Here is a 26,099-nt window from a genome sequence, read left to right as displayed (position 1 = left end):
CAGTATAACAACATGACAACACCACACAATACAATAAACATATTTTACTATACAATTATTGTACAGGTTTCTGTTGGAAAAATGTACAAAGCAGATTTTAAATACTCTAATTTCAAACCAACTATAGATGAACGGCAAAATCCCTTTTAAAGCGAATCAAATTCTTTACAACCAAATTTCCTCCCCATCATTTCGACTCAACCGCAACACGTGCTCGTCGCGCGTTACAAAGACGGCAACGCCAGCCTCTTTCGATACAAAAGTCTTGTCCGTTAAGAGCAACACGAAAAGCAAATGAACTAATAAATAAGGTGAGCTCTTCAATTCTGTACAAGAATTATTTGAATATCAGTGTACAAAACATCATGTAGAAACCTTTGTAGCTTAAACGGCTGTTACAAACACATTTCTTATTTGTCCTTTGTGTTTAACAGTTGGAACGCTTTGGACAAACAAACATGGTCACTTTTGTTTTTGAGGTCTGGTGGAAGAAGAAGAAGGAAAAAAAAAAAAAAAAAAAAAATGTCAACTGTCCAGTGAGAAATAGCGGTTTTTAAATCAAAACAAGTCAAACATTCAGTAAGAAGTTTAAAAAGCTACAGTATTAAATTAGCAATCCTTGTCTTGGCAGTTCCGTCGATGACCACGATTGACCTGTTCAACATGGAGTTCAAAATGTCATCTGGAGGATTTGGAACTTAAGCCAAAAAACACTTCGCTTTTTACCGCATATACGCATGCTGAATACAACGTGACTATGGGGCAAATGTTTCATGTGTGGATGAAAGTCAGATGCTAAACACAAAGGCCTTCCACACAAATCACTCGGAGTACCAGAGATTTCCCAAGGACCCTCTCCTAATCCTACCAACCAATTAAACATAAGTGACAAAAAAGGTTGTAATGTTATGCTAAGAAATCCTTTTTTTTTTTTTTTTTAAAGAAGAAATTTTACAATGGTATGACAATAAAACAATACTTTTTCAAGAAAAAAAAAAAACAAGGTTCTAATATTTATAAGAACAAAGTTTTGTTAAATTGAATATTGGGGAAAAACTGAATAGGAAAAAGGCCCCCACTCCTGATTTAGATGCTCTGCCTCAATTCTAACGCGACATTTATTTTATTTTTTTAGATACTTACTTTTGACGACATTCTACCCTTGCATTTTGCCACGATGACGTTAGCGCCGACAACCAATTTCGAATGAGTTTGCATTTGCTGCTTCAGGGGGAGAAAGTCTTCTCAGCATGAGGCCTGTCGTCACGGAAACCCTTTATCTTCCCCGTCGGTACATTGATGATTACTAACGCACACACACATACACAAGCGTGGTGTTGGCACCTAAACAGCCCCAAACAAAAGTGACTTTGAATCACATGAGCGGATAGAAAAGAATATTTCCCCCCACAAATGACACTTTTACACGCATTTCCGCCCCTTGAACGAGAAATAACGAGCCCCTGATGGGTCAGTGCACGTGTGCAGCCCTTTTCAGTCAAATCTGGGGGATGAAGCTCTGCTGGAGGACTTCAAATGCCAGATGTGAGCACAGGACTGAGGTTTGGCAGAACACAAGTCAGCCCCCCCCACCCCCCAAAAAAAAGCTCACCAGTGATTATACTGCCGCTGACAGTGGACTTCAAACCTTTCAAGTCATAATACTGATTTGGTGTTAGCTCCAGAATCAACGGGTAAATGTGCGCGAAGAGGGGCTTGGGTTACAGTATGCCGTGTTGCTGATTGTGTTTTGAAGCGGCGTCAATCTCCCGCTCAGTCGTGGGACACGGAGGCAGGTCCTTCTGGCAGGGCTCCATGGTAACGGCCACGGCCACGCCGCTACGCCCTGACGTCATGCGCGTTACCTCCGACCAAGTGTCCTTCTCGGGGTCGTAACACTCCACGCTGTCAAGGAATGTGCTGCCGTCGTAACCTCCTGCCGACACGAACAAATGTTTTCAACCACCAGTTTGCTTAGTTGACTTTAAACATAGCATAATAATTACAGGGAGCCCCCGATAATTGTATGTGAAAATCTGCAATAGAAACTATTGGCATAGACCATATAAAAAAACAACAATAATAGTTTTACCCCCTCACACGTTTTAAACATTTAAAGGCACAAAACATATGAAAAAAAAAATTGCAAGCATAAAAAGAATATAAAATGTGTCCATATTGTCGTCTCTTTGTATTAATGTGAAATCTTGGTCACAGTGGCCGTACTGGCCAGTAATGTTGTATTCACGCCCCACCCCCTCAATATCCTGAACAATCGGTGTTACAGGCGTAACGAGTCAGCGTTCAGCGATTACCGTAACAAATTATGAACGTTCCGTAACATTTGGCAGCTCCGTGCATCCTTCAACTCTTCCGATCAAAGTAAGCGTAGGCCATATTATCGGATGCCTCTCTAAAAGATGATCCTGAATGATTATCCTGTGGTGTGGGGTGTGTTAAGAGTGATTCCTCCTCCCCAAACTGCTCGGAAAAAGGTGGGGGCCAACAATCATAAATGTTAAACAGCTTCAATATTCACGTCACTCTTTTTGTTTTGTTTTCCCCAACAGTATTTTGTAACAACAATAAATACTGCTAGTTGTCTGCTTGCAGCACTCCTCACCCAAAACGTAGATGCGCCCGTGTAAAGCAGTGACTCCCAGAGCACTGCGGCGGTGCCTCATAGAGGCAGCAAAGCTCCACGTATCCGTTTCCACACTGTAGCGCTCCACTGTGTTCAGCTGGTTTGTGCCATCATACCCGCCCATCACAAAGATGTGATTGCCCAGAGCGCAAACACCTGTGAGGAGGATAAATGTTGGTCAATTCAAGTCTTTCGAGAGAAAAAAACAACCCGTGTGTTTGTTACCCACCGGCGCCAGAGCGCACGGTGTACATCGAGGCCATGGTCTTCCACTCGTCCCTCTCCGGGTTGTAACACTCGCACGAGCTGAGCCGACTGGTCCCGTCGAAGCCGCCCACGGCGTACAGGAGCCTGTTGATGACGGCCACGCCCACACCGATGCGGCGTGTCAACATGGGGGCTACCAGCTGCCACTGGTCTCTTTCTGGATCATACCTACAGAGAAAGACGAACACATGCTAATGGGCGTACCGTCAGTTGTCGTGTGTTGCGCGGCTAGCTCCTGGTAACAACTTAACCACAGAAAAACCGACTGTGAAATAATTACACAATCATTTAATTACTGTGAATTCATAAATTATATTGTCAACGTCCAAGGAAAAGCATTTTTGTCTTTTTCTGAAAAACATGGGGGGAAAAAGAAAGGCTTTGTTTGGATTCCGGATAAAAACAAGAAATATCAAAGCTGCGAGAAGCAACGAACCCCTTTTCATGGCGAATTCTTAAAATGATCAAACTTCACATGACAAAAGAATAAGACATTTAAAAAAAAAAAAAAAAAAACTTCACAATTGAATTCATCACTGGCCATCTATTTGTACTTGACACCAATCACAGTCAATTTTGACAGAATTGCCACAGCATCAGAATTTGCTCAAAATGCCGTTTCTAACCAAAAAGGGAAACTTCCTGAGCAATTTTACGCATAGGTGCTTAAGACTTTCTCGTTAAGTCTTGTTATGGTCGACACAGCCACCCATGCTGATCTGTCAAAAAAGGCAATTCATTTGGCCATTCAAATTAAATACAATTCACAATACGGCTATGCACGAATTGGTGGTGACTCAGATCGTCATTTGAGTCCGCCGAAAATAATCAAACACTGAATCTGAATTTTTAGACTTGAATCCCAGCCGATCAAAGAATAACATACGACTTACTTTAGTCTGACAAAAGATTTTACAATTTTTACCCTTAGTTTATGTCCAACGCCTTTTGGATTTACTGGCATTGCGCATAGTTTCTTCTCATGAAGCCAGTGTAGCTCCACGGAGATCGCCACATATGTTTGTAAAAAAAATAATAAAAATAAATAACTAAAAAACTCTGATCGCCACGGAGGGAGGCATCTATTAGCATAGCCTTGAGGAGTTGTACGAATTATATATGCACAACCTACTTCCGCATTCGGCATAACGGGTCGAAGCACCTGACTAACAAATCCCAATCGAATCATTACTTCTTGTACGATTCCAAAATAAAGACACATCGTTGTCCAACAAATGAAAAATCCAGTTTGATTCTATAGCACCCTTTTTAAGTCCTGGTCGCCGTTTTTTGTTTGCTCGCAGACGTATTCAGCAACGCTATGCAATTTCTGAGGGCATGATGTTATAGGTGGATGTTTTACTGGCAGACATATGAGCACTGCTGACTGACCTTTCCACGCTGTTGTGGTGAATGCACCCGTGCGATCCACCCACCGCATATATCATGCAGTCGATGACTCCCACTCCTATTCGGTTTCGGGGCACGCTCATGGGTGCACACGGCAACCAGCAGTTGTTCATGGGGTTGTAGCAGTCCAGTGAATTAGAGTCCATGTTGCCATCGGGGGCATTGTTTCGCCCACCCACGGCGTAGAAAAGCCCACTGATGACACAAGCTGCCAGGCCACTGCGAGGCACCTGCAGGTCTGCTAGCCTGAGCCAGGACCCCGTGCAGGGATTATACGCCTCCAGGTAGCTGAGGGACTGCCGGAAGTAGCCCCCGGCCGTGTAGATGAGCTGCGGCACCTTGGGGGTTCGGCAAGAATTGACTTTGGTGGGTTTGTGCAGGGTGAGGTCCTGAAAGATTTGCGCAAGGTAGTCTTTACACTGGGGGTCCCAATCAAGAGACTGCAGCTGCGCCTGCAGGAAGTTTGGCGTGAGGGAATGGCAGCGGACAGCGTGGAGTAAGGCCTGGACGTACGGCCGCCGGTTCTCTCGGTCATAGTGCACCCAGGCCTCGCACGCCCGGAAGACTTCAGACTCGCAGCGTACGTTGAGCTCATCGCGGCTGATCAGGGTCACCAGCTGGCAGTGGGACAAGTTAAAGAACTCTTCCTGGGTTGCTACCTGCAAAAGGGATGATGTTACAACTTTCAATACCAGCTGAGGATTTCCGCATACCTGTCTATGTTTTGGTGAGAACATTTCTCTCTGCTCCTTTTTGACGGTCACATAAAGTTCTAACAAATGTACCTTGAATTTAGTCGAACAATTAGATTAGTTATTTAAAAAAAAAAATTAAAAAAATGCTGCAGCAAAATCTTTGCCTCAAAGTTTTATTACACCCGGACAAATGTTATTACAGACTCACACAGCAACAAGAGCGAGCCAGGAGGAACGCGTACATAAAAGACACAATGCCCAAAGTTTGGGATCATTTCACACTTTAAAAAAACAAAAACAAACGTGTCTTATTATTTCAAAGCAGAACTGGCTTACGGAACTGCCCGTCTATGGTAAAGTAAAAATCATTAGTTTATTTAATACAGCCTAGCACCCCCGCCGCCGCATGTTAGAACGTATTATAATCCACACACTGGTGGTCAAGGATAGACATAATGCTCTCAATCGGTTTATTGAAAAAACTAAATTAACACGTAACGAGCACATTCATACACTAGCTGACGAATAGGCACTAAACACGCAGACAGGTGGTAGCCTAGTTAGCCAGCCGCAATCGGGAGCCAACAAAAGCCAACTCCACTCTCATTCACTGACTCCCACATCACTCGCCTATTAACGACACGCACATTTGAAGTCGCAGATACTACAGTGTAGAGCAAGAGGACGGCGACACCAAGTGGATAAGCCGTGGCAGCCGTGGCCCAATGGTTAAGATCATTGCCTGCCACCATGGGGGACCTAGGTTCAAGACCCCGACTGGACTATCCGCCAACATCCCCACGACTCCCGGCAGTGGTGTCCTTGAGCAAGACACTGGTACCCCGAAATGCTCCCCGGGCAGCTTCAGCTGCCCCCTTGCTCCAGAGTGTTCCACTAACGTGTATGTGTTCACTGTGATGGGTTAAATGCAGAGAACAAATTTCGTGTGCATGCATGTTCATGACAATAAAAGGTGGTGATTCTTCTTCTAAAAAAATACCTGCACCTCAAATTCATATTTTGTATAGTCATTGTTGTTTAATAATGCCAAAATCCATTTTCTTTTTTCAACTAACCCCAATAATGCTTATTGGCAGTTTATCCACGCTTATTCAAGAATTTTCTGGGTTTTAAATAAATAAATAAATAAATGAATAATTGGTATGCAATTATAATCGGTGTCAATTATCCAAAGAGTTTCACTATTCGCAGTCCGGTCCTTATCGCCCACGAATAGTGGGGCTCCACTGAACTCGAATAATCAATGGAAGGATCGGTAGAATAATCGATTCTAAAAACATTTGATAGCCCCAGCCCCTTGTTACACTTTTTTCCAATTTACAAATAGTTTTCGCTTTGTTTTGCAAGCCAAACTTCGAGTTCCAAGCGAGCTTCAGATACGTCACCCCTCAAGTGAGTGAGGGGGAAAAAAAAAAAAGCGAGCAACTAAGATACTCGAATGCCCTTGCACGTGGGCAAGGAGGGCCACAGTCGCCGATGTACTTTCAGCCGTTTATTGAACTGGAAAAACTGAGAAGCAAATACAAAAAGGAGCTGCTGTCTCCCTCCCTTTCTGGTGATTTTGGGAGAGACCCAAATGGATTAATGGCACTCCCATTAATTTAAATGAGGGAAACTAATTTGACTTGCTAAGCAATTCATTTATGAGCTTGGTAAAGGAAGAAATGAAACTTAAAAGGCAAGGTCCCACTGTACAAGTATATATCTGACGAGAGTACCTGGCTGAAGTTCATGTAGATGTATTCCCGGGCTTTCTGGTGAAGCTCCGTGCAGCCGATCTGCTCAGCGAAACTGGCGATGCCGATGGCGTTACTGGGGTCGAGCTGCTGGACCAGGAAGTCACAGCAGGCTTTGACCACGCTATCTATCTGGTACATGACGGCGCCGTTCATCACGTGGATCACACACTTCTCTCCAACAGAGATGCTGGCTGTGTAGGCAAACTCGATCAGTCGGTTCATCACCTGTATGGGCAAGGACGGAACATATTGTGCATTATTAGAAGGTTATCGTCGACATGAAAAAGGTCAAGTTTGTGGTGTTTCTAATATCTTGGCTAAAATATAGTTCAACACATGAAAATATAGTTCAACACAAATCTTCTGAAATAATATAAAATCAACCAAAATGTGGTTTTCGCCCAACCACCACTTAAATGACATTCTGAAATTGGCTGTTACTTCGGATTTGACACCTGATATTGAGGCACTTGTGAAGGCTGAAAGATGCCAAGTGTGAGGAAAAGTAAGCTTACTTAGTATAAAATGTTGTGTCACCTTGGCACTGTGGAGAATACAGTTACGATAGCTCCTGTACAATTCTTTAAAGGGATGGAATATAGCAAAATATCAATCAACATCTTCAGTTCAAGTGGTTGGTTTGATGGAACCCTTTTTTTTTTTTAATGCAGTGCCACAACTTGTATTTTTACGTATACATTTGGAAGGCAGGGGATAACTGCGCCCTGCTTCTGAAACATCCCCACATTAGTTTGTATGGTGTGATGAGCCAGTTAAGGTTGTCAAGATTTCCAGATGCATGTGGAAAAGGAAATGTGAAATGATCATCCATCCATCCATCCATCCATCCATCCATTTTCTGAGCCGCTTCTCCTCACTAGGGTCGCGGGCGTGCTGGAGCTTATCCCAGCTATCATCGGGCAGGAGGCGGGGTACACCCTGAACTGGTTGCCAGCCAATCGCAGGGCACATACAAACAAACAACCATTCACACTCACACCTATGGGCAATGTAGAGTCCCCAATTAATGCATGTTTTTGTGATGTGGGAGGAAACCGGAGTGCCCACGCAGGCACGGGTAGAACATGCAAACTCCACACAGGCGGGACCGGGGATTGAACCCCGCTCCTCAGAACTGTGAGGCTGACGCTCTAACCAGTCGGCCACCGTGCCGCCTGAAACGATCATAATTGTGTTGTTTTTTTGTTTTTTTAAAGGTACATACAGTATATAGAGCCAGTGTAATCTGCAAATTGCATGTGTAATTTGAAACCAGTGGGTCATAATATTGTTGAAATTGCACTCATTTTTGTTAGGAAATGTCAGATTGCTCATGATTTGAAACAAGATTTACAACAAGATACTCAATAAATGTGAATATTTTCCAAATGTACTTGTAATTACTTGCACCCCCCCCACCCCAAAAAAAAAGGGAACCATTTGGAATTGTGTTAATTTTACAGTTTATTAGGCCACAAATATACTGGTCCTGCCCACTTGAGTTCAAATTGATGTGAATGTGGCCCCTTGCGCTAAAATGAGTTGGCCACCCCCAATCTCAATGATGAACAATCCACATGCTTTTTATTTGTATGTCACTACAGAAGGGTAGCAGTGATATCAACCGGAGGCCAGCTGTCAACATCATAAAAGGTGCTGCTTGAAGTAAGATTTTAACACTGTTCGATGTCACACAAATGCAAAAAGAAGTTAACCATTATTTAAAGAGGCGGACGGAGATTGCGAGTCAATGAATGATTTGCAATCTTAACTCATGAGTGTTTTGGTTAACCACTGTACAGTAAACCTTGAAAACAAAACTGCATACAGGGGCGCCTCAGTTGATCACAATTCTGACATACGACATTTTGATGTTATGAAAGGTACGTAGTGTCAAAATATGTGGTCACGCAGCACAAAAAGCCCCTTGCTTTTTATATTTATGGGCTAAAAGTGTTTTTCTACAAATATTGACTGTAATAATAACAATGTTGCTATTGCATAAGCATAGGTTAGGGATCAACTACAGCACTTTCGGATAAACTCAAGTTAGGAACGCATCGTTAACCGAAACCCTGTGGGAAGTGCCTGGATGTTCACTGCAATGTGTGTAATGCACTAAGCCATCCAATTGAATCCAAACCATTTAGCATCCAACATTAAGTGAATCGGGCATGAGGGGTCCCACCTTGGGGTGGATGCCCTCGATGGGCACCAGCTCCATGCCGCACTCCTTCAGGCCGTTGGTGAACATGGCCCTGAAGACGGGCGACGACGACGCCAGCACCACCTTGTGAGCCACGAAGTCCACGGCCTCCAGGTCCCGGTAGCGCACGCGCAGCGTCACGTCGCAGAGCTGGCGCTCCAGACGCAACTCGTTCATGATGGCGAAGGCGGCGGCCGTGTGGCTCTCGAGCGTGTAGCTGAAGACGCGGTGGCCGTTGCGCGTGGACGGAGTCACCAGCGCTTTGCATTCCGTCAGGCACTCTGACATTTCCTTCCTTGTCTCCTCCTCCTCCTCAGTCTCTCGCACAAGAAGCCTTTGGCAGTATCATGGCACCACTGGGCAAGCGTGGGTGAAATTGGGTGGTTCCTGAGGTCTACTTGGCTTCGAGTCAGATCTATGCGGACGCAATGACTCCTTTTGTCGAGTTCAATACCTGCGTCGAGCTTTGTGACTCATTGCAGAGTCAACGGAGACCTCACAGCTGCTTGGAGTGTTCCGTGACTTCATTCCAACATAACCGAACTAGACAATTCCATTCAATAGCGAGAAATTAATAGCAAAATTGACCAGCTTCAATAAGAACCACTTTGGGCTATTTATGCCACCAAGCCATCTTTGCAAACAAGTTTTGTAATTCTGATGGGAAACAGGAATACAGTCCAATGCTTGCAAAATGAAGCTCTTCTTGTTTTTCACAGCCCATCTAGCCTGCTTTTCAAAATAAGTAAATTCTGAAAAAGGTGGGCAGGAAAAAAAAAAAAAAAAAAAAACTCACTGCTTGCCTTCACGGAAACAAAAGTTAAAAAATAAATAAGACAAGTTGCGTCCCAAAAAGTGTTGTAGGAATAACTTGGTTGTCTTTGAGAAATGGAAGTCCAGGGGAAGCTATTTGGTAGTTGTCAATGTTGAGGTGCTCCAGCGCAGTCACTTGTTTGCACCACAACATTCACTAGGAAGCAGTTGGCCCAACTGACACCTGGAAAGAAAAAGAGGGGAGAAAGAGACATCAGACACTTGATACACAAAATACGGCATCAGTATACTCTGTGTGTACCTACTCAACTCTCACGCGCTGTATGAAATGAGACTGCACAAGTGTAGCTACGTAGGTCTGTATGAATGCCGATCAACGTGCTCAACACTCCCTTTATCGTGACGCCGATGCCACATGAAGTCATCACAGCACTGATTATACACTACTTCCTCATCTGTGAGAACACAGCTGAGACACCAGACGTGGGGAGCAACGCGCTACCATTTACTCAAGTAACATTTTCCATAAACTGTACTTGTCACAGTACTTTAAATGCACCGTACTTTTGACTTATTTTATGTGAAGAAGGATCGATAGTTTTACTCCATTACAATGATCGACATTATTTAGTCATTCATTCTATTTTTAGACTCGATCTTCTTCGACTTCCACATACGGTGCCTGTTGCGCCAATCAAACGGGATCGCCAATGTCATTTGATTCCCATTCACCAATCAGACGACACAAGGCCTTCGCGAGCCAATCAAAATGACTCATTTTGGGGGACTGCTTATTTTACAGACTCCAAAAACAACAGCTTTATCATGCAGCTCTTAAATTGCGACTACCCAAACTTGGATATTCCAGCCCACTTAAGCTGCAGATGTTTTTATTGTGGTTTTGGCAGTGGATATGTCAAAATTAGCACTACTCCTATGGTGTCACACACGCGCACACACAATCAATAAGTCTGGTCAGCAAACAGCTTCTTCATTAAGTCATTTAAGCGAATAAAGCAAATGTTTCTGTAGGGCCCAATGTATGTGTTGTTGTTTTTTTTGGGCAGTTAAAAAAATGAAATGGTGGCAGGTGTGTGTCAACTCCCATATATAATTATTTTATTTGATGTTCATGTTCTGATAAAAAAAAAATAATAATAAAATAAAAAAAATCTGAAGTTACTCACAAGTTACTCTTTTGTAGTTTTTTCCATTGAGTACTTTCTTACTCAAGTAAATATTTGGATGACTACTTTTTACTTTTATTTGAGTCATATTCTAAATTAACAGTACTCTTACTTGAGTACAATATTTGGCAACTCTACCCACCTCTGTGAGACACGTTAGTTCTAGCGTGAGCTGACGAGAATGGAAAAGTTCAGCACCCTGAATAAGCAAAACGGGTTTTTACAGCCATTTCAAGGAACAAAAGAAAACAATAAGCTACAAATGTGAAACTAAGAAATGACATTGTGGCGAGTGGTAATGCTGAAAGATTGACTATAAGGGAGGTAGGTTATAACAAAGTTGGTTCGATGAAGTATGAACATGGTGTGCATTAAACAAGTGGACAGAGACAGCTTGAGGAGGTGGTCTCAGTCCGCTTGCAAGCAAACTCTGGCATAGCACACTAAATGGACTCAACAGCGTTGAAATGCATCACAAATCACAGTCATCAGAAGACAGTGCATGTACAATAAATACATTTTTGAAGCGCTTTGTTATATCCCAGCTGCTAATATTACCAAATAAAACAATGAGCGTGTGCAACTCAGCACACAACATTATAATTTTGAACACAAGACATTTGACGGCGTCCAGTCGTGTTGGGACTTCATCCATACTTCTTTTACTAGGAATGAGGTACACCAGGAACAAATGTGAGAAAATGCACGGATGTACCTTTATTTCTTTTAATCTGTTACCGGGCAGAGAACCAAAATCTGTGTGTAAACACAGCCTGACGTTGTACCTCAACTATACATTTTGAAAAACAACTTGTAATGCATGCGTGCTTTGAAATTTGGACATTGGGTGTGACTGAAATGAAGTCTCACTCACCATGACTCAGTCGTTTACTTATTTTCCCCCATGTGAAACAATGCCTATAACTAATAACAAACGCCTGCAAACATGCCGCAGTTTGGCTTGCCTAAAAATATTATTTCATATGCTTAGGAGTTGGATAGGAAAATAACTTTTTTTGTTCACCGCATGTCTTCAACCTGCAAAGATTCAGTACAAAGCAAAAGGACTCCACAAGATGAAATTTTACAGAACGGTAAAATGTGAATAGAGTTTGTCCCGCAGACCCAACAAAGAAGTCCTTCCCACCAAAATGGATTTCTGGTCTTTATATGGAGGCATGTGCTCAAATCCTACTCCTGACAGGTCCGTTGCCCACAGAGCTCAGTCAGCGGCGCATGCGACTCGGAATCGCAAGGTTGTGGATTTAAACCTACCTCACATTGGGGCAACTACTTTAGGCAACTTTTGCTGAGGTAACCCGCAGGCATGCTAAAGAAGCCAGACTGTCTCAGGTTTGATTCACCTGGCTGCTGCATTTACACCTGAGGGAAAATAATTCTTTTTTGGAAAGCTGCTCGCTGCTCCGGTCATGTTTGACAAATGGCTCATTTGCCTCAATGAAAGATGGGGCTCGGACTCACCCTCGAAGTCCCCATTCGCAATTCGTATTGAGGGTACTGCTCGTCAGGGCTAGGCTAATGGAGGCCTCTTTCAGTGGACGTTTTTTTTTTTTTTTTAAATAAACTAACTTTTTCGCAGAGCAACAGAGTTCTCAGTGGCGCTACAGTGCGTAAATATGTGATAAGCAATGTCAAGATGGCAGCTGCCGTAAACAGGCAGGCCAACGATCGTGGAATGTTTTGTGTTTTTCTGGAATAAATGTGGCATCGCCAAACTCATCAGAATACAAATAAGTAGTATGTTGCTCTTTGATTCATTTTGAGCACTAAAGTTCACTTCTTTTGGGATACCACCATAGGAGGGTACCACTGACGGCAAAGAGCAAAGGTTTATTGATGACCATGGAATGGAGTTATAGTGTCATAGGAAAACAGTATACTGGCTGCTCAGTGTATGATTAAACCAACAATAAGTCAACATCAATCACAAAAGACTAACAGATCTTGCACTGGAAATACAGCTGTGTTTAGGGTGATTACGTGGTTTAGGGTGACAGGTTTGTCTATCACTTAGATACGCAAACGCAGTACTTAAGTTGTATTTACAATACATATTTGTATGTAAAACAATTCTAGGCTATATGTAAAGGGATTCCCAAAAGCCACCAGACAATTGCTTTTTTTTCTATTACTTTTCAGGTATCTTTGGCAAGGCCATAAGTATTTAAAAGGTTAGGCTTTGCGGTTTTTGTAAGCATATCATTCTCTCGCCCATGGCTCGCCAATTAATATCAAAGCGGCGATGCAAAATTGCCGCCTGGAACAACACGAATTCTTTATGTGCCCGATTGGAGTTCAGTCCAGTGCCCCTTCTTCTCTACAGTGCGGTACACCGGGATGTCGAAAGTGAGCGGCACCTTGTCCATGTTGGTGATGGGGTTGGGCCGGTTGTGTTTGTCGGCAATATTTTTATTGCAGTAGGAGCGGAAGATGGCCAGCTTTTCCTTGTAATCCGCCGGAAGTTGCTGCACCACGGCAGTCTTTGCCCGGATGGATAGATGGCGCCGTTTCATAAAACGAAAGCACCAAGACGGACCTCCTTGAAAATGTTCGATTTTCATTTCTTCTGCAAGCGTTATTGCTCTTAGTCGAATGGTGACTGTAGAGACGCTTCTGTTCTTTGCTCATTAATCCATTGCTCGAGTTGGTCTTCCAACTCAGGCCATCTCGCCTTGTTTCCGCGGAAACTCAGCTTCGTCTTCTTGACTTGACGAAGTTCGTTTGCCTGCTTCCTCCACTTGCGAACCATGGATTTGTTGATCTTGAATTCTCTCGCAGCTGCTCGAATCCCATATTCCTTCCGTGTAACTGACAGCTTTCAGTTAAAACTGTGCTTCGTAAGCCTGTCTCTTCGTAGGTGCCATTTTCGGGGGTCCTTAGCCGAACCGATGTTTGGGACAATGCACATACCGGCGCTGTATACCTACTGGGAGCGTGCCTTTAGCGTCCTCCTTCACGCGCACCCTTCCCCCTTTACGTCCGCATGCTGCCCTCAGCCATGTCCGCTTTTCCTCTGTATAAGCAGCGCGTCGCCAGGAAATGCTCCCAGTCAGTCAAGCGGAGCACTCATCACAACAACATTTATAGATTTTGGAACTCGGTGCACACATAAGGCGCGTCCCATAATAAGGCGCCCCGTCCATTTTGGAGAAACTAAGACTTTTAAGTGCGCCTTATGGTCGTGAAAATACGGTATACACAAGTCTGGCCATAAGAAAGCGTGCCTGCTTGTGCCGCGTGACGACGTAATCGTACGCTGCTGCGCAAACTAGTTCCTTGCCATTCAGAACCTGGAAACATCTTATGTTGACCCCCTGCAATATATTTACCGTTAATATAGGTGCAACAATTAAATTGATTAATCGACAACTGATCGATTATCGAAATTAATCAATCATCAATTTAATCGACAAGTATTTTGATCATTAATTAATCATTTAGAGCCCTTGTTTAACTTAAATTGTCCAAATCCTTGGAATTTCAGTCTCAACAGTAAATATTCTCCGATTTCTGCAGACCTGCATGAAAGTAGAAGTTGACTGTTTTGTGGTGGAATTCACAGGGACAGACAGGCCTTACCAAATAGATAAATAAAGGGTTAAATTAAAATGACTATCTCGGTTAGTCAATTGAGAACAGATTAATTTGCAATGCATTCTTCAGCAAGCCTTCCACCTTCTTAAATGCTAAACCTTACGTCACGAGTCATCAAAAGGCCAGCAGTAAATGGTTAACCTATTTATTTGCACTCGTGACAGTTAAGTAGTTAATGACGTTAAAATGTTCTTTCAAACAACACCTGTGGTGGTAATAAATATTTTATAATGGTGATAGCGTGACTCTGCAAGAGCTGATTTTCAATTTGTAAATTCAAGCAACTCAAAAGACGACCAACGTCCCGAAGTGAATCGCAATAAACTTTAGAGCAAAGTTTCCAAACCTTTATTGAGGCAAGGCACACATATTACGTACGTGAGAAAAATCTCATTACACGCCCCCAAACCAAAAATGTCACAAAAAGTATGAATACTGAAATAATGATGATGTCATCTCAATTTCCTCTCAAATTTACTTGGTGTAAAATCAGGGGCCGGTTAAGTTGAACCCAAAAAGTTATTATTCTGTTGTACAACCTATATTTAATTGAATACATTACAAAGACAAGATATTTAATGTTCAAACTGACAAACTTTATTGCTTTTAGCAAATAATCATTAACTTAGAACTTTATGGCTGCAACACGTTGCAAAAAGCTGGGACAGGGTCATGTTTATCACTGTGTTACACCACCTTTTCTTTTAACAACATTCAATAAATGTTTGGGAACCGAGGACACTAATTGTTGAAGCTTTGTAGGTGGAATTCTTTCCCACTCTTGCTTGATGTACAGCTTCAGCTGTTCAACAGTCCGAGGTCTCTGTTTTCGTATTTTAAGCTTCACAATGCGCCACAGATTTTCAATGGGAGACAGGCCAGTCTAGTACCCGCACTCTTTTACTACAAAGCCAACACGTGCAGAATGTGGTTTGGTATTGTCTTGCTGAAATAAGCAGGGGCGTCCATGAAAAAGACATTGCTTGGATGGCAGCATATGTTTCTCCAAAACCTGTATGTACCTTTCAGCATTAATGGTGCCTTCACAGATGTGCAAGTTACCCATGCCATTGGCACTAACACAGCCCCATACAGTCACAGATGCTGGCTTTTGAACTTTGCGTCCATAACAGTTCGGATGGTTCTTTTCCTCTTTGGCCCGGAGGACACGACGTCCACAATTTCCAAAAACTATTTGAAATGTGGACTCGTCGGACCACAGAACACTTTTCTACTTTGCATCAGTCCATCTTAGATGAGCTCGGACCCAGAGAAGCCGGCGGCGTTTCTGGGTGTTGTTGATAAATGGCTTTCGCTTTGCATAGTAGAGTTTCAAGTTGCACTTATGGATGTAGCGCCGCACTGTATTTACTGACAGTGGTTTTCTGAAGTGTTCCTGAGCCCATGCGGTGATATCCTTTACACATTGATGTCGGTTTTTGATGCAGTGCCGCCTGAGGGATCGAAGGTCACGGACATTCAATGTTGGTTTTCGGCCTTTCCGCTTTAATGCAGTGATTTCTCCAGATTCTCTGAACCTTTTGATGATATTATGGACCGTAGATGATTAAATCCCTTGCAATTGTACGTTGAGGAACATTTTCCTTAAACTGTTCGACTTCTCACGCACTTGTTCACAAAGAGGTGAACCTCGCCCCATCTTTGCTTCTGAATGACTGACCAATTCAGAGAAGTTCCTTTTCTACCCAATCATGGCACCCACCTGTTCCCAATGAGCCTGTTCACCTGTGCGATGTTCCAAACAGGTGTTTGATGAGCATTCCTCAACTTGCCACCTGTCCCAGCTGTTTTGGAACGTGTTGCAGCCATAAAATTCTAAGTTAATGATTATTTGCTAAAAACAATCAAGTTTATCAGTTTGAACATTAAATATCTTATCTTTGTAGTGTATTCAATTAAATATAGGTTGAACATGATTTGCAAATCATTGTATTCTGTTTTTATTCATGTTTAACACAATGTCCCAACTTCATTGGAATTGGGGTAGTATGAATGGCAACACGTGGTAATAAACAGGTGAATTGCATCTGCCATTTAGCGGAAGAACATTTAATTGTTCTGCCTTTCACTATATGTCGCTGGCATAGATAGATGAACATCCATCCATTTTCTGAGCCGCTTCTCCTCACTAGGGTCGCGGGCGTGCTGGAGCCTATCCCAGTTATCATCGGGCAGGTGGCGGGGTACACCCTGAACTGGTTGCCAGCCAATCGCAGGGCACATACAAACAAACAACCATTTGCACTCACATTCACACCTACGGGCAATTTAGAGTCTCCAATTCACGCAAGTAATCAGTCATATTTAAAAAAAATAAAATAAATTTCACAAATTCTGCCAGGGTATGTAAACTTATGAGCACAGCTGTACATATATGCAGTCATACGTACGCACCCGTCATATTGGAATGCAAGTGTCGGCTACACCTTTTTTATAACCACTAGGTGGCGGTGGCATTTTGGAATGAAAGTGTACAGCTTTTTCATAACCACTAGATGGCGCCATTCATTTATAAAATGTGAAAGTTTTTTTCCATTTGCCCCCATACCCATGTATAATGCGCACTATTGACTTTTGACATTTGTTTTTGCGGGGAAATGCACATTATACACGAGAAATTACGGTAATTGAAATTAGGTAATTTCCCACAGTGGTTAGGAATCACTGCCTTCAGCCCTTTTTACACAGCACTTGGCTTTCGTGCTGTTCACCGCAGGACGGCGCAAGAACGGCAGCGGCCCAAAATTTAGCGCTGGTTGCTAAGCTACAGAAAGCCCTTGTTTTACTTGTAATACGGAGGAGGAGACGTGAAATAGTTGAGGTTTGTGTAGCTATGTTGTACTTTAACATTCCTATTTTTGAAAATATGATGTAGCCTCTAATGAAAATTAGTTTGACACCCCTGGACTACAAGGTCTAATTTTGAGTATTGAGTATTTTGAGACCTTTGGCGTACTCCGCAATCCAGCTTGCGACTCCCACTTGGGGCCGTCTCGGCCTCGCTTACACAATAGCTTCAGGGTCAGAATGATTTAGAACAAAGACACATACTAGGTACAGAGAGTCACTGAGCAATGTACCAGTAATGTAGTAATGATCATACAATGGCAATTGTTCAAATCAAACAGAGAGTTGTCAAGTAATTGAAAGTGACCAGTAGTGCGGTAATTCTGATACAGTATGTCAATTGTGCAAATTGTGCAGAGAGTCCTCAAGCACTTTAAAGTGTCCAGTAGTGTGGTGGTTGTAGTGTGGTTATCAAAATAATGCAGTGATAAAGCAAAAAATATGAATAAAGCAATATTGTCACAAAAGAGATGCGCAAAAACGGACCCAAAAAATACTAATGGAATTGGAAGTCAGCTGTTTAAAAAGTTAATGCAAAGAGGGAGGAGGTTTTTGGAACATCTGCTTGTGATAGTGTGCATTGTTCGATAGCGCCTACCTGAGCGAAGGGGTTGGAAAAGGTGCTGGGTCCAAGTCCGAGAGACTTTTTCCTGCCTTTGTCTCAGCTCTTGCAGCGTGCAAGTCCTCAAGAGTGTTTTTATTTTATTTATTTTTTTGGGTGGGGTGTTACCGATGATCCTCTCGCCAGTCCAAGCTGTCTTCTGCCTGTCTCTGCTGAACACACAACCATGCCACGCAGTGAGCGGTTTTCGAAGAGCTTTTACCCTACATGGGGCAAACGAGGACAAGCCACGAAACGAGTGTGCGGTTGATGACTGGCATGTTGGCAGGGAGTTGCTCGCTGACACATGGTGAACTCGTCACAGTGGAACTGAATGTACCAAAAACACGACCTACAAGTGAAGCCAGATCTTACATAATGAATTTACACAGACTGGGACTGCCGCGCACTCAACGCACGCCATTCATAGTCTTCTTTTCTTTTCACCCGGACTCAACATTTCCATCCGCATGCTCCATTTGTGGCTTGTTTTGTTCGTAAACACCGGCGATCAAGCGCTGAAAATAAAGATGCACCGAAATTAAGCTAAACGATTCAAGCCTTTGCAGAGCTACGAAAAGACTCCAGTTGGTCCCTGACCAACACAAATAAGGTTGTTGTTGTTGTTGTTGTTGTTTTTCTTTCTCTCAAAGCAAAGTGAACGAGCCGTCTTCCGATGAGAATAACAACAACAAGACGCTAGCTAGCGGCACTGAACACGCTTCGAGAATAAACACGCTAAAGCGGCTGCGACCGGGCCGGGTTCTAACGACATAATAAACGCCGCTTCGCTTTCGAGAACATCCGCATTCAAGTCCAATTCGAGCTGCAATGTGTCAGAAAAGAGACACTCACGTCGTCGTGGAGGCGAGTTGGGCTGCTGAACTACTGTGCGCCACAGAAGAGGAGGCGGGAGGAGGGAGGAAGCGGTAACTCACCATGACTAAGCATTGTGCGAGGGCCTCCCCCTCGCCCTTCACAATAAGAGTCGCGGGCCGTGGCCTCGGTTGACACCTAATGGCGCTCGTCAATGGAAGCTTTTATTGCGAAGGGATCGTTTCAGAGTGAAAGTTAAGCGTGCTGGGCGACTGCCAGCAAAGCTCAAATCACTTGCCAGCAGGAGGAATGCTCAACATTGACCCCCTTCCACAAATTCGGCCGTTCCATTCGGGTTATGTATGTTATAAAATTGTTCAAATTGACAGCTTCCAAGCACATTTCAAATCGCTCATCAGGCTTTTTGAAACGGGGCGCTACTTCTCGGATACATAATTAATGGTGCAATGACCGCGTGAATGACTTCTCACAATAATTATCAATGATGATTTGACAAGTTAAGAAACAGATGCATAAAACTCTGCAAGTGAATTAGAATTGGTTTTATTGCCACTGTCAGTGAAGGATGTACTCACAACTAGGCTAGATGATAATAACAATCATACATATATATATATTTCCAAATAGACTAAGAAGAAGGAAGATAAGCAATGTGAAATAAGCATTAACAGTGTGCAATGAGCATCAGAGATCTGTGTGAAGTTAGAATGGTTGATACCATCTTATTTATTGTTCATGAGTCTTCAATAAACATAACATGCATTTTTTGGGGGGATGGTGGGATGAATTCTTGAACCGCAGTACCCTGCAGAGAAAACATGCAAAGTGTTGTCTCTGGTGCCCCCACTTGACGCAACAAGCATCTGCATCAGCAGGTGAATATTGGAAAATGTTTTTTGTTGTTGTTTTTTTTTTACAGCAATTCAGATGATGCTTTCATCCGTGCAATTTGAGTTTAATCGTCATTTTGGTGTTCCGTCAATATAAAAATGGCACCGCAAGGGTTTGTGCAAAACCTCTGCATTGACCTGGTGGAACATTTTGCGCAGCTGTGTATTCCACGCAATAACCACAAGGTGGCAAGAAAAGGCAACATTGGAGAGGCACGCAAATGGTTTCAATCACTGCACACACATTACCTTACGTGGGCTGATTGACCTTGTCATGTTATCGTTCAAATCTTTTGTGTGCGTGTGTGTGCGCGCGTGTAGCTTTCCAAACCACCACATTAGCATCATTGCAAGGACTCACTGCTGATGAAACACGTGACTTCCAAAATGTCATTTGAATAGAAACAAAGCAACGATATGACCTGACAAAGTCTGGAGTCAGCATTTTTCTTTCGCTTCCTCAGTTGACTGCCCAAGTCTGTCTTCCGTTCCACTCAATTGATCCCAGTTGCCTAAATGGGTCCTAGCAAACATTATCTCTCCAAAACATTAGTCTCAGGCTACCCCGACATAGGTTTGGTGTTATAAAAGTCATGTGGCAGAATAATTGCTCCAGAGGCCTGCAAAGTCTTTGGTAAATATGACTTTATGACCTCTGTCAGCTTAGTTTGTTGCACGAATTCATCAAAAAACAAAAAAAAAAGAGAGAGAAGAAGGGTTCTGTTTAAAAGACGGCTCATCAGTGGGATGGATACCGCCAACATCTGGAACAACCAGCTGACCTCACGGGTTGATAGAAAACAAACGATATTGGTATGGTCAACCTCGGAGGAAAAAAAAAAAAAAAAAAAAAAAGGTGCATTATGTGGTGTTTAAATCGTGTATGTATATAAAATAGGCCAATGCCCTTACCAGATGTAGGACGAGGGGGCTCACTTCCTGTCATGCTTCTTGTCGACGTCTCACGCACAATTTAAGACAAAGAAACTCAAAAGAAACCCAACTCCAGAAACATTTTAAGTCCTTTATTAAAAAAAAAAAAAAAAAAGGTATCAAGCGCACACTGTTACAAAATGAATATAATTTACTATACAACAGTTACCAAAGGTTTTTATAGAAAAAACTTCTACAATGCGAATTAAAGTACCCCAAAAAAAAAAAAAAAAAAAAATGCATAATTTGTCAAACAAGGTCCTGGCGGAGGAAAAAAAAAAAACATTTGTACAAAAGTGTGATGCCAAACATGAGATAATAGAAACAATGTGTTTTATGTGTTTTATCAGTGTAATCCAAATACAACATTGTGCCTGTGTGGCTCAGCTTTGCAGTCGGGCTGACATTTAAGACCAAAACTAACAGACTTTCCACTTGGCGTGCAATGACTTGACTTACATTGTAAAACGGCCAGCCTTCATCTCCCTCCCACACGATGCATTCAAGCTTTCTGTGGTCTATTGCAGTGGTTCTCAACTGTTGTCACCCCGGGACCCGCATTTTTCCTATTGCTGCAAACACGCGACCCGCTTTCACAGGGGTTAAGAACCATTTTTTAAATGCCATTTCAAATGAGTTTTCTGTATTGCCAAAGGCACATTGCTTGCCATGACGTCCGCCAGCCCCAGGCTGAGCTGCACTGTATTTGCTTACAAAGTAAACTAGTGGCTTAGAGAACAAGTAACATTCCGTGTGGGAACATAATACGTCTCTGTACTGTACTGGAAGAAAATCAGAACACATGTAACTTTTTATACTCACCGTCTGCGACCGACCCGAAACGGGTCTGCGACCCACTTTTTGGGTCCTGACCCACCAGTTGAGAACCACCGGTCTATCGTATGTACTCTAGCTCTTTCCTGTTCGTTTTCCCGATCCATGACCAACACGGTAAAACCATGCGTACATCACACCTAGGCCCTTCGATCCAGCGAAATCCTCGCGTTTACAGATGTGCAGCTGCCGGTACAACGTTGTGTTTGTCTGCGCTCATTTAAAAAGGAACCACACCGATGGGTTGAAGAAAGCCACTCCAAGAGAGTCTGAATGGGATATTCACACAAGTCAGTCACTGGTGTCATCAAAGTGTCCTTCCAGGCTTGGATTCAAACCACAGAACCACAGGAGCGCAAGCCAATTTCTCTATTGTCTACGAAGTCTCAGTGCAAATTAGCTGACAAGCGTGGCCTTGTTCACATTTGAGTGGCCTTGTTGTCTCACCGTGTAACTCCATGTCATGGTTGTGTACAACGGAGCCACTAATGATTAGTCTTCGACAGGAATATTTCATATTCTGCAGCTTTCTGTGTTGGATCCTTCCATTTTTCGTCCACTGTTTTTTCTGGTTTTAGTCCATAGTCATCCTTGTCCAGCTCGCCTCAACTCAGCTCTCCTTGCTTCTTTTTCGGGTGTTCGGTCTTCCACACATCAATTTTGTTGTTGTTGCGCTTGTCCACATTCGGGTCACGGGTGAGCTGGAGCTTGTCCCAGCCGACTTTGGGGCGAGCGGCGCGACACACCCCGGACTGGTCACCAGCCAAAGAAGGACGAATCAGAAGACCACATCCTAACAAAGCTCTCCTTGTATTTAGTTATCGGCTTGTAGCTCCTAGGAGAACATTTTTATTCAAGAAGACACTGAGGACAGCAAGAAAACTGTCTGCTGTCCCAAAGTGAAGATTGGGGACTATAACACTGTCGTCCAAAGCCAGGGCACAACAACTGGTAAGCAAGGACCAGTAAGAGCCCAGCATTGGTTTAGGTGCTCTCAATTTGGCACACACCAGGTACTAACACCAGTCAGTGGTGAGTCGAGCAGGTGCCGTGCAGTGCAAAAGGGATTTTTGTCCTCCAGAAGGTGCGCGACGTGTCCTCTGTTAAATTGGAGCCAAGCCGACAAGTCTTTAGGGCTTGAACATTTTGGGATAGAGGGTCTTGATGGGAGACGGGGCGGTGACGACGTTCCCGGAGGAGATTGTCGTCTCCATCCCCGGCTCCAACTTCTGGGAGGGCAACTCCGTCTTACTGAAGCTGCACTCCAGGAAGGGCATGCCGATCTTCTTCACCTGGCCGTCCCTGGTCATGAGACACGGCCGACAGAGCAGCCTCAGGATGGCTCTCCTCATGTCCTTGCTGGTCAGCGTGTAGATGATGGGGTTGAGGAGCGAGTTGACCATCGCCACTCCCAGGAAGTAGTCGGCCTTGAAGAGGAGGGGGCAGCTGCGTGTCAGGCAGAAGAAATCCAGGAGGAGGAGGAGAAAGAGGGGCAGCCAACAGGCGATGAAGACGCCCAACACGATGGTGACCGTCTTGAGGAGGGCGATGTACTTTTGGGACTTCCTGGCCAAGCCCTTTCTCATGCTGCTGGACAAGCCGACCCGCTGGCGTCGCGTATTGGTGCGGACGATGCGGAAAACCCGGGCGTACAGGACCACGATGGCGAGGAGAACCGCACAGAAGACGGATACGCAGCACAGGATGTAGCTCTTGGCGTAAAGAGGAAGGACGGTGGAGCACTGGTCCAGTCTGTGGATGCAGTTCCATCCCAGGATCGGGAGGACGCCCAAAAAGGCCGCGAGGGCCCAACTCGCACAAATCAGCGCCAACATCCGTCCCCGCTTTGCCCCGTGGTACGGCCTCATCATCACCATGGTTACGTGGCGCTCGATCGCAATGGCCAGCAGACTGATGACGGAAGCGGCCAGAGTGATGAAGACGCCTCCCTCCCTGACGAACCACAGCAACGGCGTCAGCTGCAAAGTCTTCGGCCCGGACATGACGATGTTGGCCATGTAGGTGATCCCGGCCAGAAGATCGGACAGAGTCAGGTTCCCCAGGAGGTAATACATGGGCAAGTGGAACTTCTTGTTCCTCCAGATAGCCAGGAGAACCACGGCGTTCTCCAGCACGATGAGCAGACACACCACCAGGAAGGCGATGCCCTCGGGTCGGAGGCCGTCACGGTAGCGGTCCCCCTGCCCCTGCAGTTTGCCCGTGTAGTTGTAATGTTCCAGAATGACAGACTTGTCCTGGTAATTCCAAAAGAACTGAAGATAGCCAGAAGAGGAGAGGGTGGCGGAGGACGGGAGCAGGGCGGCCGTCGTCGGGAAAGTCCCAGCGTGGGCGGGGCTCGAAGCCTCCATGGTTTATGACGCTTTTGCTTGAATTGAGCGGCTATGAAGTCATTTCAGTGGACATGCTTTTGGCCGGCATTATGGAAAAAGGCCCTTCGACACACAGGGGGGGATGAAATGATATTCATATCACATCGTTTTGTTTTTTCCAATCCAAGATGTTTTGGATTTCACCACAAGGGGAGGCTGTTGAGCTCCGGTTTGTCGAGGTCGCTGCAGGGAAACCAAGATGACAAATGGGATTATAGCAGCGATGCTAAACAAATGAATGAAACCAGCACAATACAAAATATTCCAAGGAAAACATGCTGCTGCCATATGGTCTATGCCAGTCTTGCCCTGGCATACAGTGAAGTATAACGCTATAAGAAATCCACATTTCAATGTTCTTTAAACCAAAGATTCCCAGCCAGCCATCAGGTGTGCCGCGGGAAATTATCCAGTTTCACTTAACTGATCCAGAAATGATTTATTGACTACAAATCATGCATTTTTTTTTTTTTTTTTACACGTAGAGACAGCCTGAACGATTAAACGTCAGAAGGTACATAATTGACCTGCACATTCACTTTTTGGAACATTTGTCTTTGGTGGTGGGCTCTAAATTAAAATATGAGCCTTTTCTCAATAAATGTTGGGAAACGCTAAACGGTTATGATTGCTAAAGTGTCACCCTTTGCTCATGTTAATGTCAAACAAATGTTTTGTCTCGCGTCTCAGTGTGGCTTAAAGCAAATGTCAGTCACTCTGCTCGACATCGCTTTCGACAACATGTGCGCCCAATTTGAAGGAATGCAGACGCAGAACCACATCCAGCTTTTATTGTATCGACGAGGAGTGTTTGAAGTAACATATGCCAACTATTCTCAGGAATCGGTTGTGAATCGATGTTTGAATTGTTATAAGCAGGGACATTCAAGTCAGTCAGAGGTAATTAGACATTCTGCAGACTCTATTGCAGGTTTTTTTTTTTTTTTTGGGAGTCCTCGCATCATATGTTAATATTTACTCTCTGGAGATTGTTCACACGTTTAATCTATCTAATGTGAATTTTATTTTTTTTGGTACAGAGCCAATGGGATGTTCCGTGGCAAATTCCTTAGCGGTAACTATGAAGATATCATCCACTAAAGTGAAATGACCAGATGACTCAATCAAGGATGCATGATTCATCCTTTGTGCTTATGACAACTAATTGTTCAAAATGTAAATGAGGTTTTACACACATGTCAGAGAAATCAAGGGAAATTCCCCTCGTTTCTTTCTGAATTGCATGGCGGAAGTTTGTTTCAGTCGGGAGCAGTCTACAGGTATATGTGAAGTTAAACAAATATTTACCAAAGTGTCAATGTGAAATTCCTGTCCTTGCATACACAACATTTAATAAAAAAAGACAAGAAAACAAAAGACGACTCTCAAAGAGGCGTAATTTAAGACATGAGATACATAGTCTAAAAGAATCATTACCTTGAAAATTGTGGCTTTCAGCTGTTTTTAAGAGATCTAGAACCCAAACGCGAGCATCCGCTGACTGAGTCAGACTGACAAGTTTGCACTGTGATAGGGAGACCTCAGTTGAAACACGCAACAGCTGAAGGGGCCGGTCGAGCCCAAATGATCTCTCTCTCCCCCGCCCTTCGCTCTCTCTCCCTCCCTGCACAAAGAACAGATCAACTCCAGCAAAAACCACTGAACAACTAGAGCAAATGAAGAATTAAGGACCTTTACCAAGTTGCCAACCATCGTAATTATAGATAAGGATCGATACACTGCAACGCCCTAAAGGTTTTAGATTTGGAAATCACACAAACAAATCCCAAGAGACTTGAGCACAGCGAGCAACTCAAGGATAAAGCAAAAAGTCTTCTTTGCTTTTTCTTTGTTGCCCCCCCCCCCCCACCCTTTCAGCTTGTGTGTGTGAGGCCACCAGAGAAGAGTAGCAGTTATGGCAAAGAGGAAAAGTGTGACGATGATGAGAGCCAGAAAGTTTTCAATTATTATTATTATTATTTTTTTGGAAGGTTTTACCACACAGTGGTTAACTTTGTTTTACTCTTGTATGACAGTTATGTTAAACTGTCACTTAAAACAGACTCAGCAATTATTTAAGGCCTGATGCTTGGAGGGATGAATTTTATTTCCATTGTTTCCAATGGGAAAACTAATATAAGTGCATTCACGCAAACTTGCTTAAAATGACAGGTGGGCTTGGTGTTTT

The 26,099-nt window shown here is 43.7% G+C and overlaps 2 protein-coding genes across 3 annotated transcripts; both read right to left on the bottom strand.

Annotated features, from left to right (window-relative positions):
* Positions 1-29: 29 nt before the first annotated feature.
* keap1b (kelch-like ECH-associated protein 1b) lies at positions 30-18,934 on the bottom strand. Of its 2 annotated transcripts, none has more exons than XM_061678977.1 (8): positions 18,883-18,934; positions 18,025-18,200; positions 8,965-9,979; positions 6,756-7,001; positions 4,304-4,980; positions 2,874-3,079; positions 2,624-2,800; positions 30-1,936 (listed from the first exon to the last, which is right to left on the bottom strand). In XM_061678977.1, exons 3-8 carry the CDS (start codon positions 9,268-9,270, stop codon positions 1,722-1,724), a joined length of 1,827 nt encoding a protein of 608 aa, XP_061534961.1. In that variant the 5' UTR covers positions 9,271-9,979; positions 18,025-18,200; positions 18,883-18,934; the 3' UTR covers positions 30-1,721. The 2 variants fall into 2 exon arrangements, with proteins under 2 accessions (XP_061534961.1, XP_061534962.1); XM_061678978.1 differs by having other exon boundaries at positions 18,025-18,197; positions 18,883-18,930.
* A 2,051-nt stretch (positions 18,935-20,985) lies between these two features.
* s1pr5b (sphingosine-1-phosphate receptor 5b) lies at positions 20,986-25,430 on the bottom strand. The gene is made up of 2 exons (XM_061679705.1): positions 25,349-25,430; positions 20,986-24,094 (listed from the first exon to the last, which is right to left on the bottom strand). The coding sequence occupies exon 2, from the start codon at positions 23,888-23,890 to the stop codon at positions 22,652-22,654; it is 1,239 nt and encodes a 412-aa protein (XP_061535689.1). The 5' UTR covers positions 23,891-24,094; positions 25,349-25,430; the 3' UTR covers positions 20,986-22,651.
* Between the last annotated feature and the right edge of the window lie 669 nt (positions 25,431-26,099).

Source organism: Phycodurus eques, chromosome 6, assembly GCF_024500275.1.
Source record: "Phycodurus eques isolate BA_2022a chromosome 6, UOR_Pequ_1.1, whole genome shotgun sequence".
Classification (NCBI taxonomy): domain Eukaryota; kingdom Metazoa; phylum Chordata; class Actinopteri; order Syngnathiformes; family Syngnathidae; genus Phycodurus; species Phycodurus eques.
This window is presented reverse-complemented; position numbering and strand designations above follow the sequence as displayed.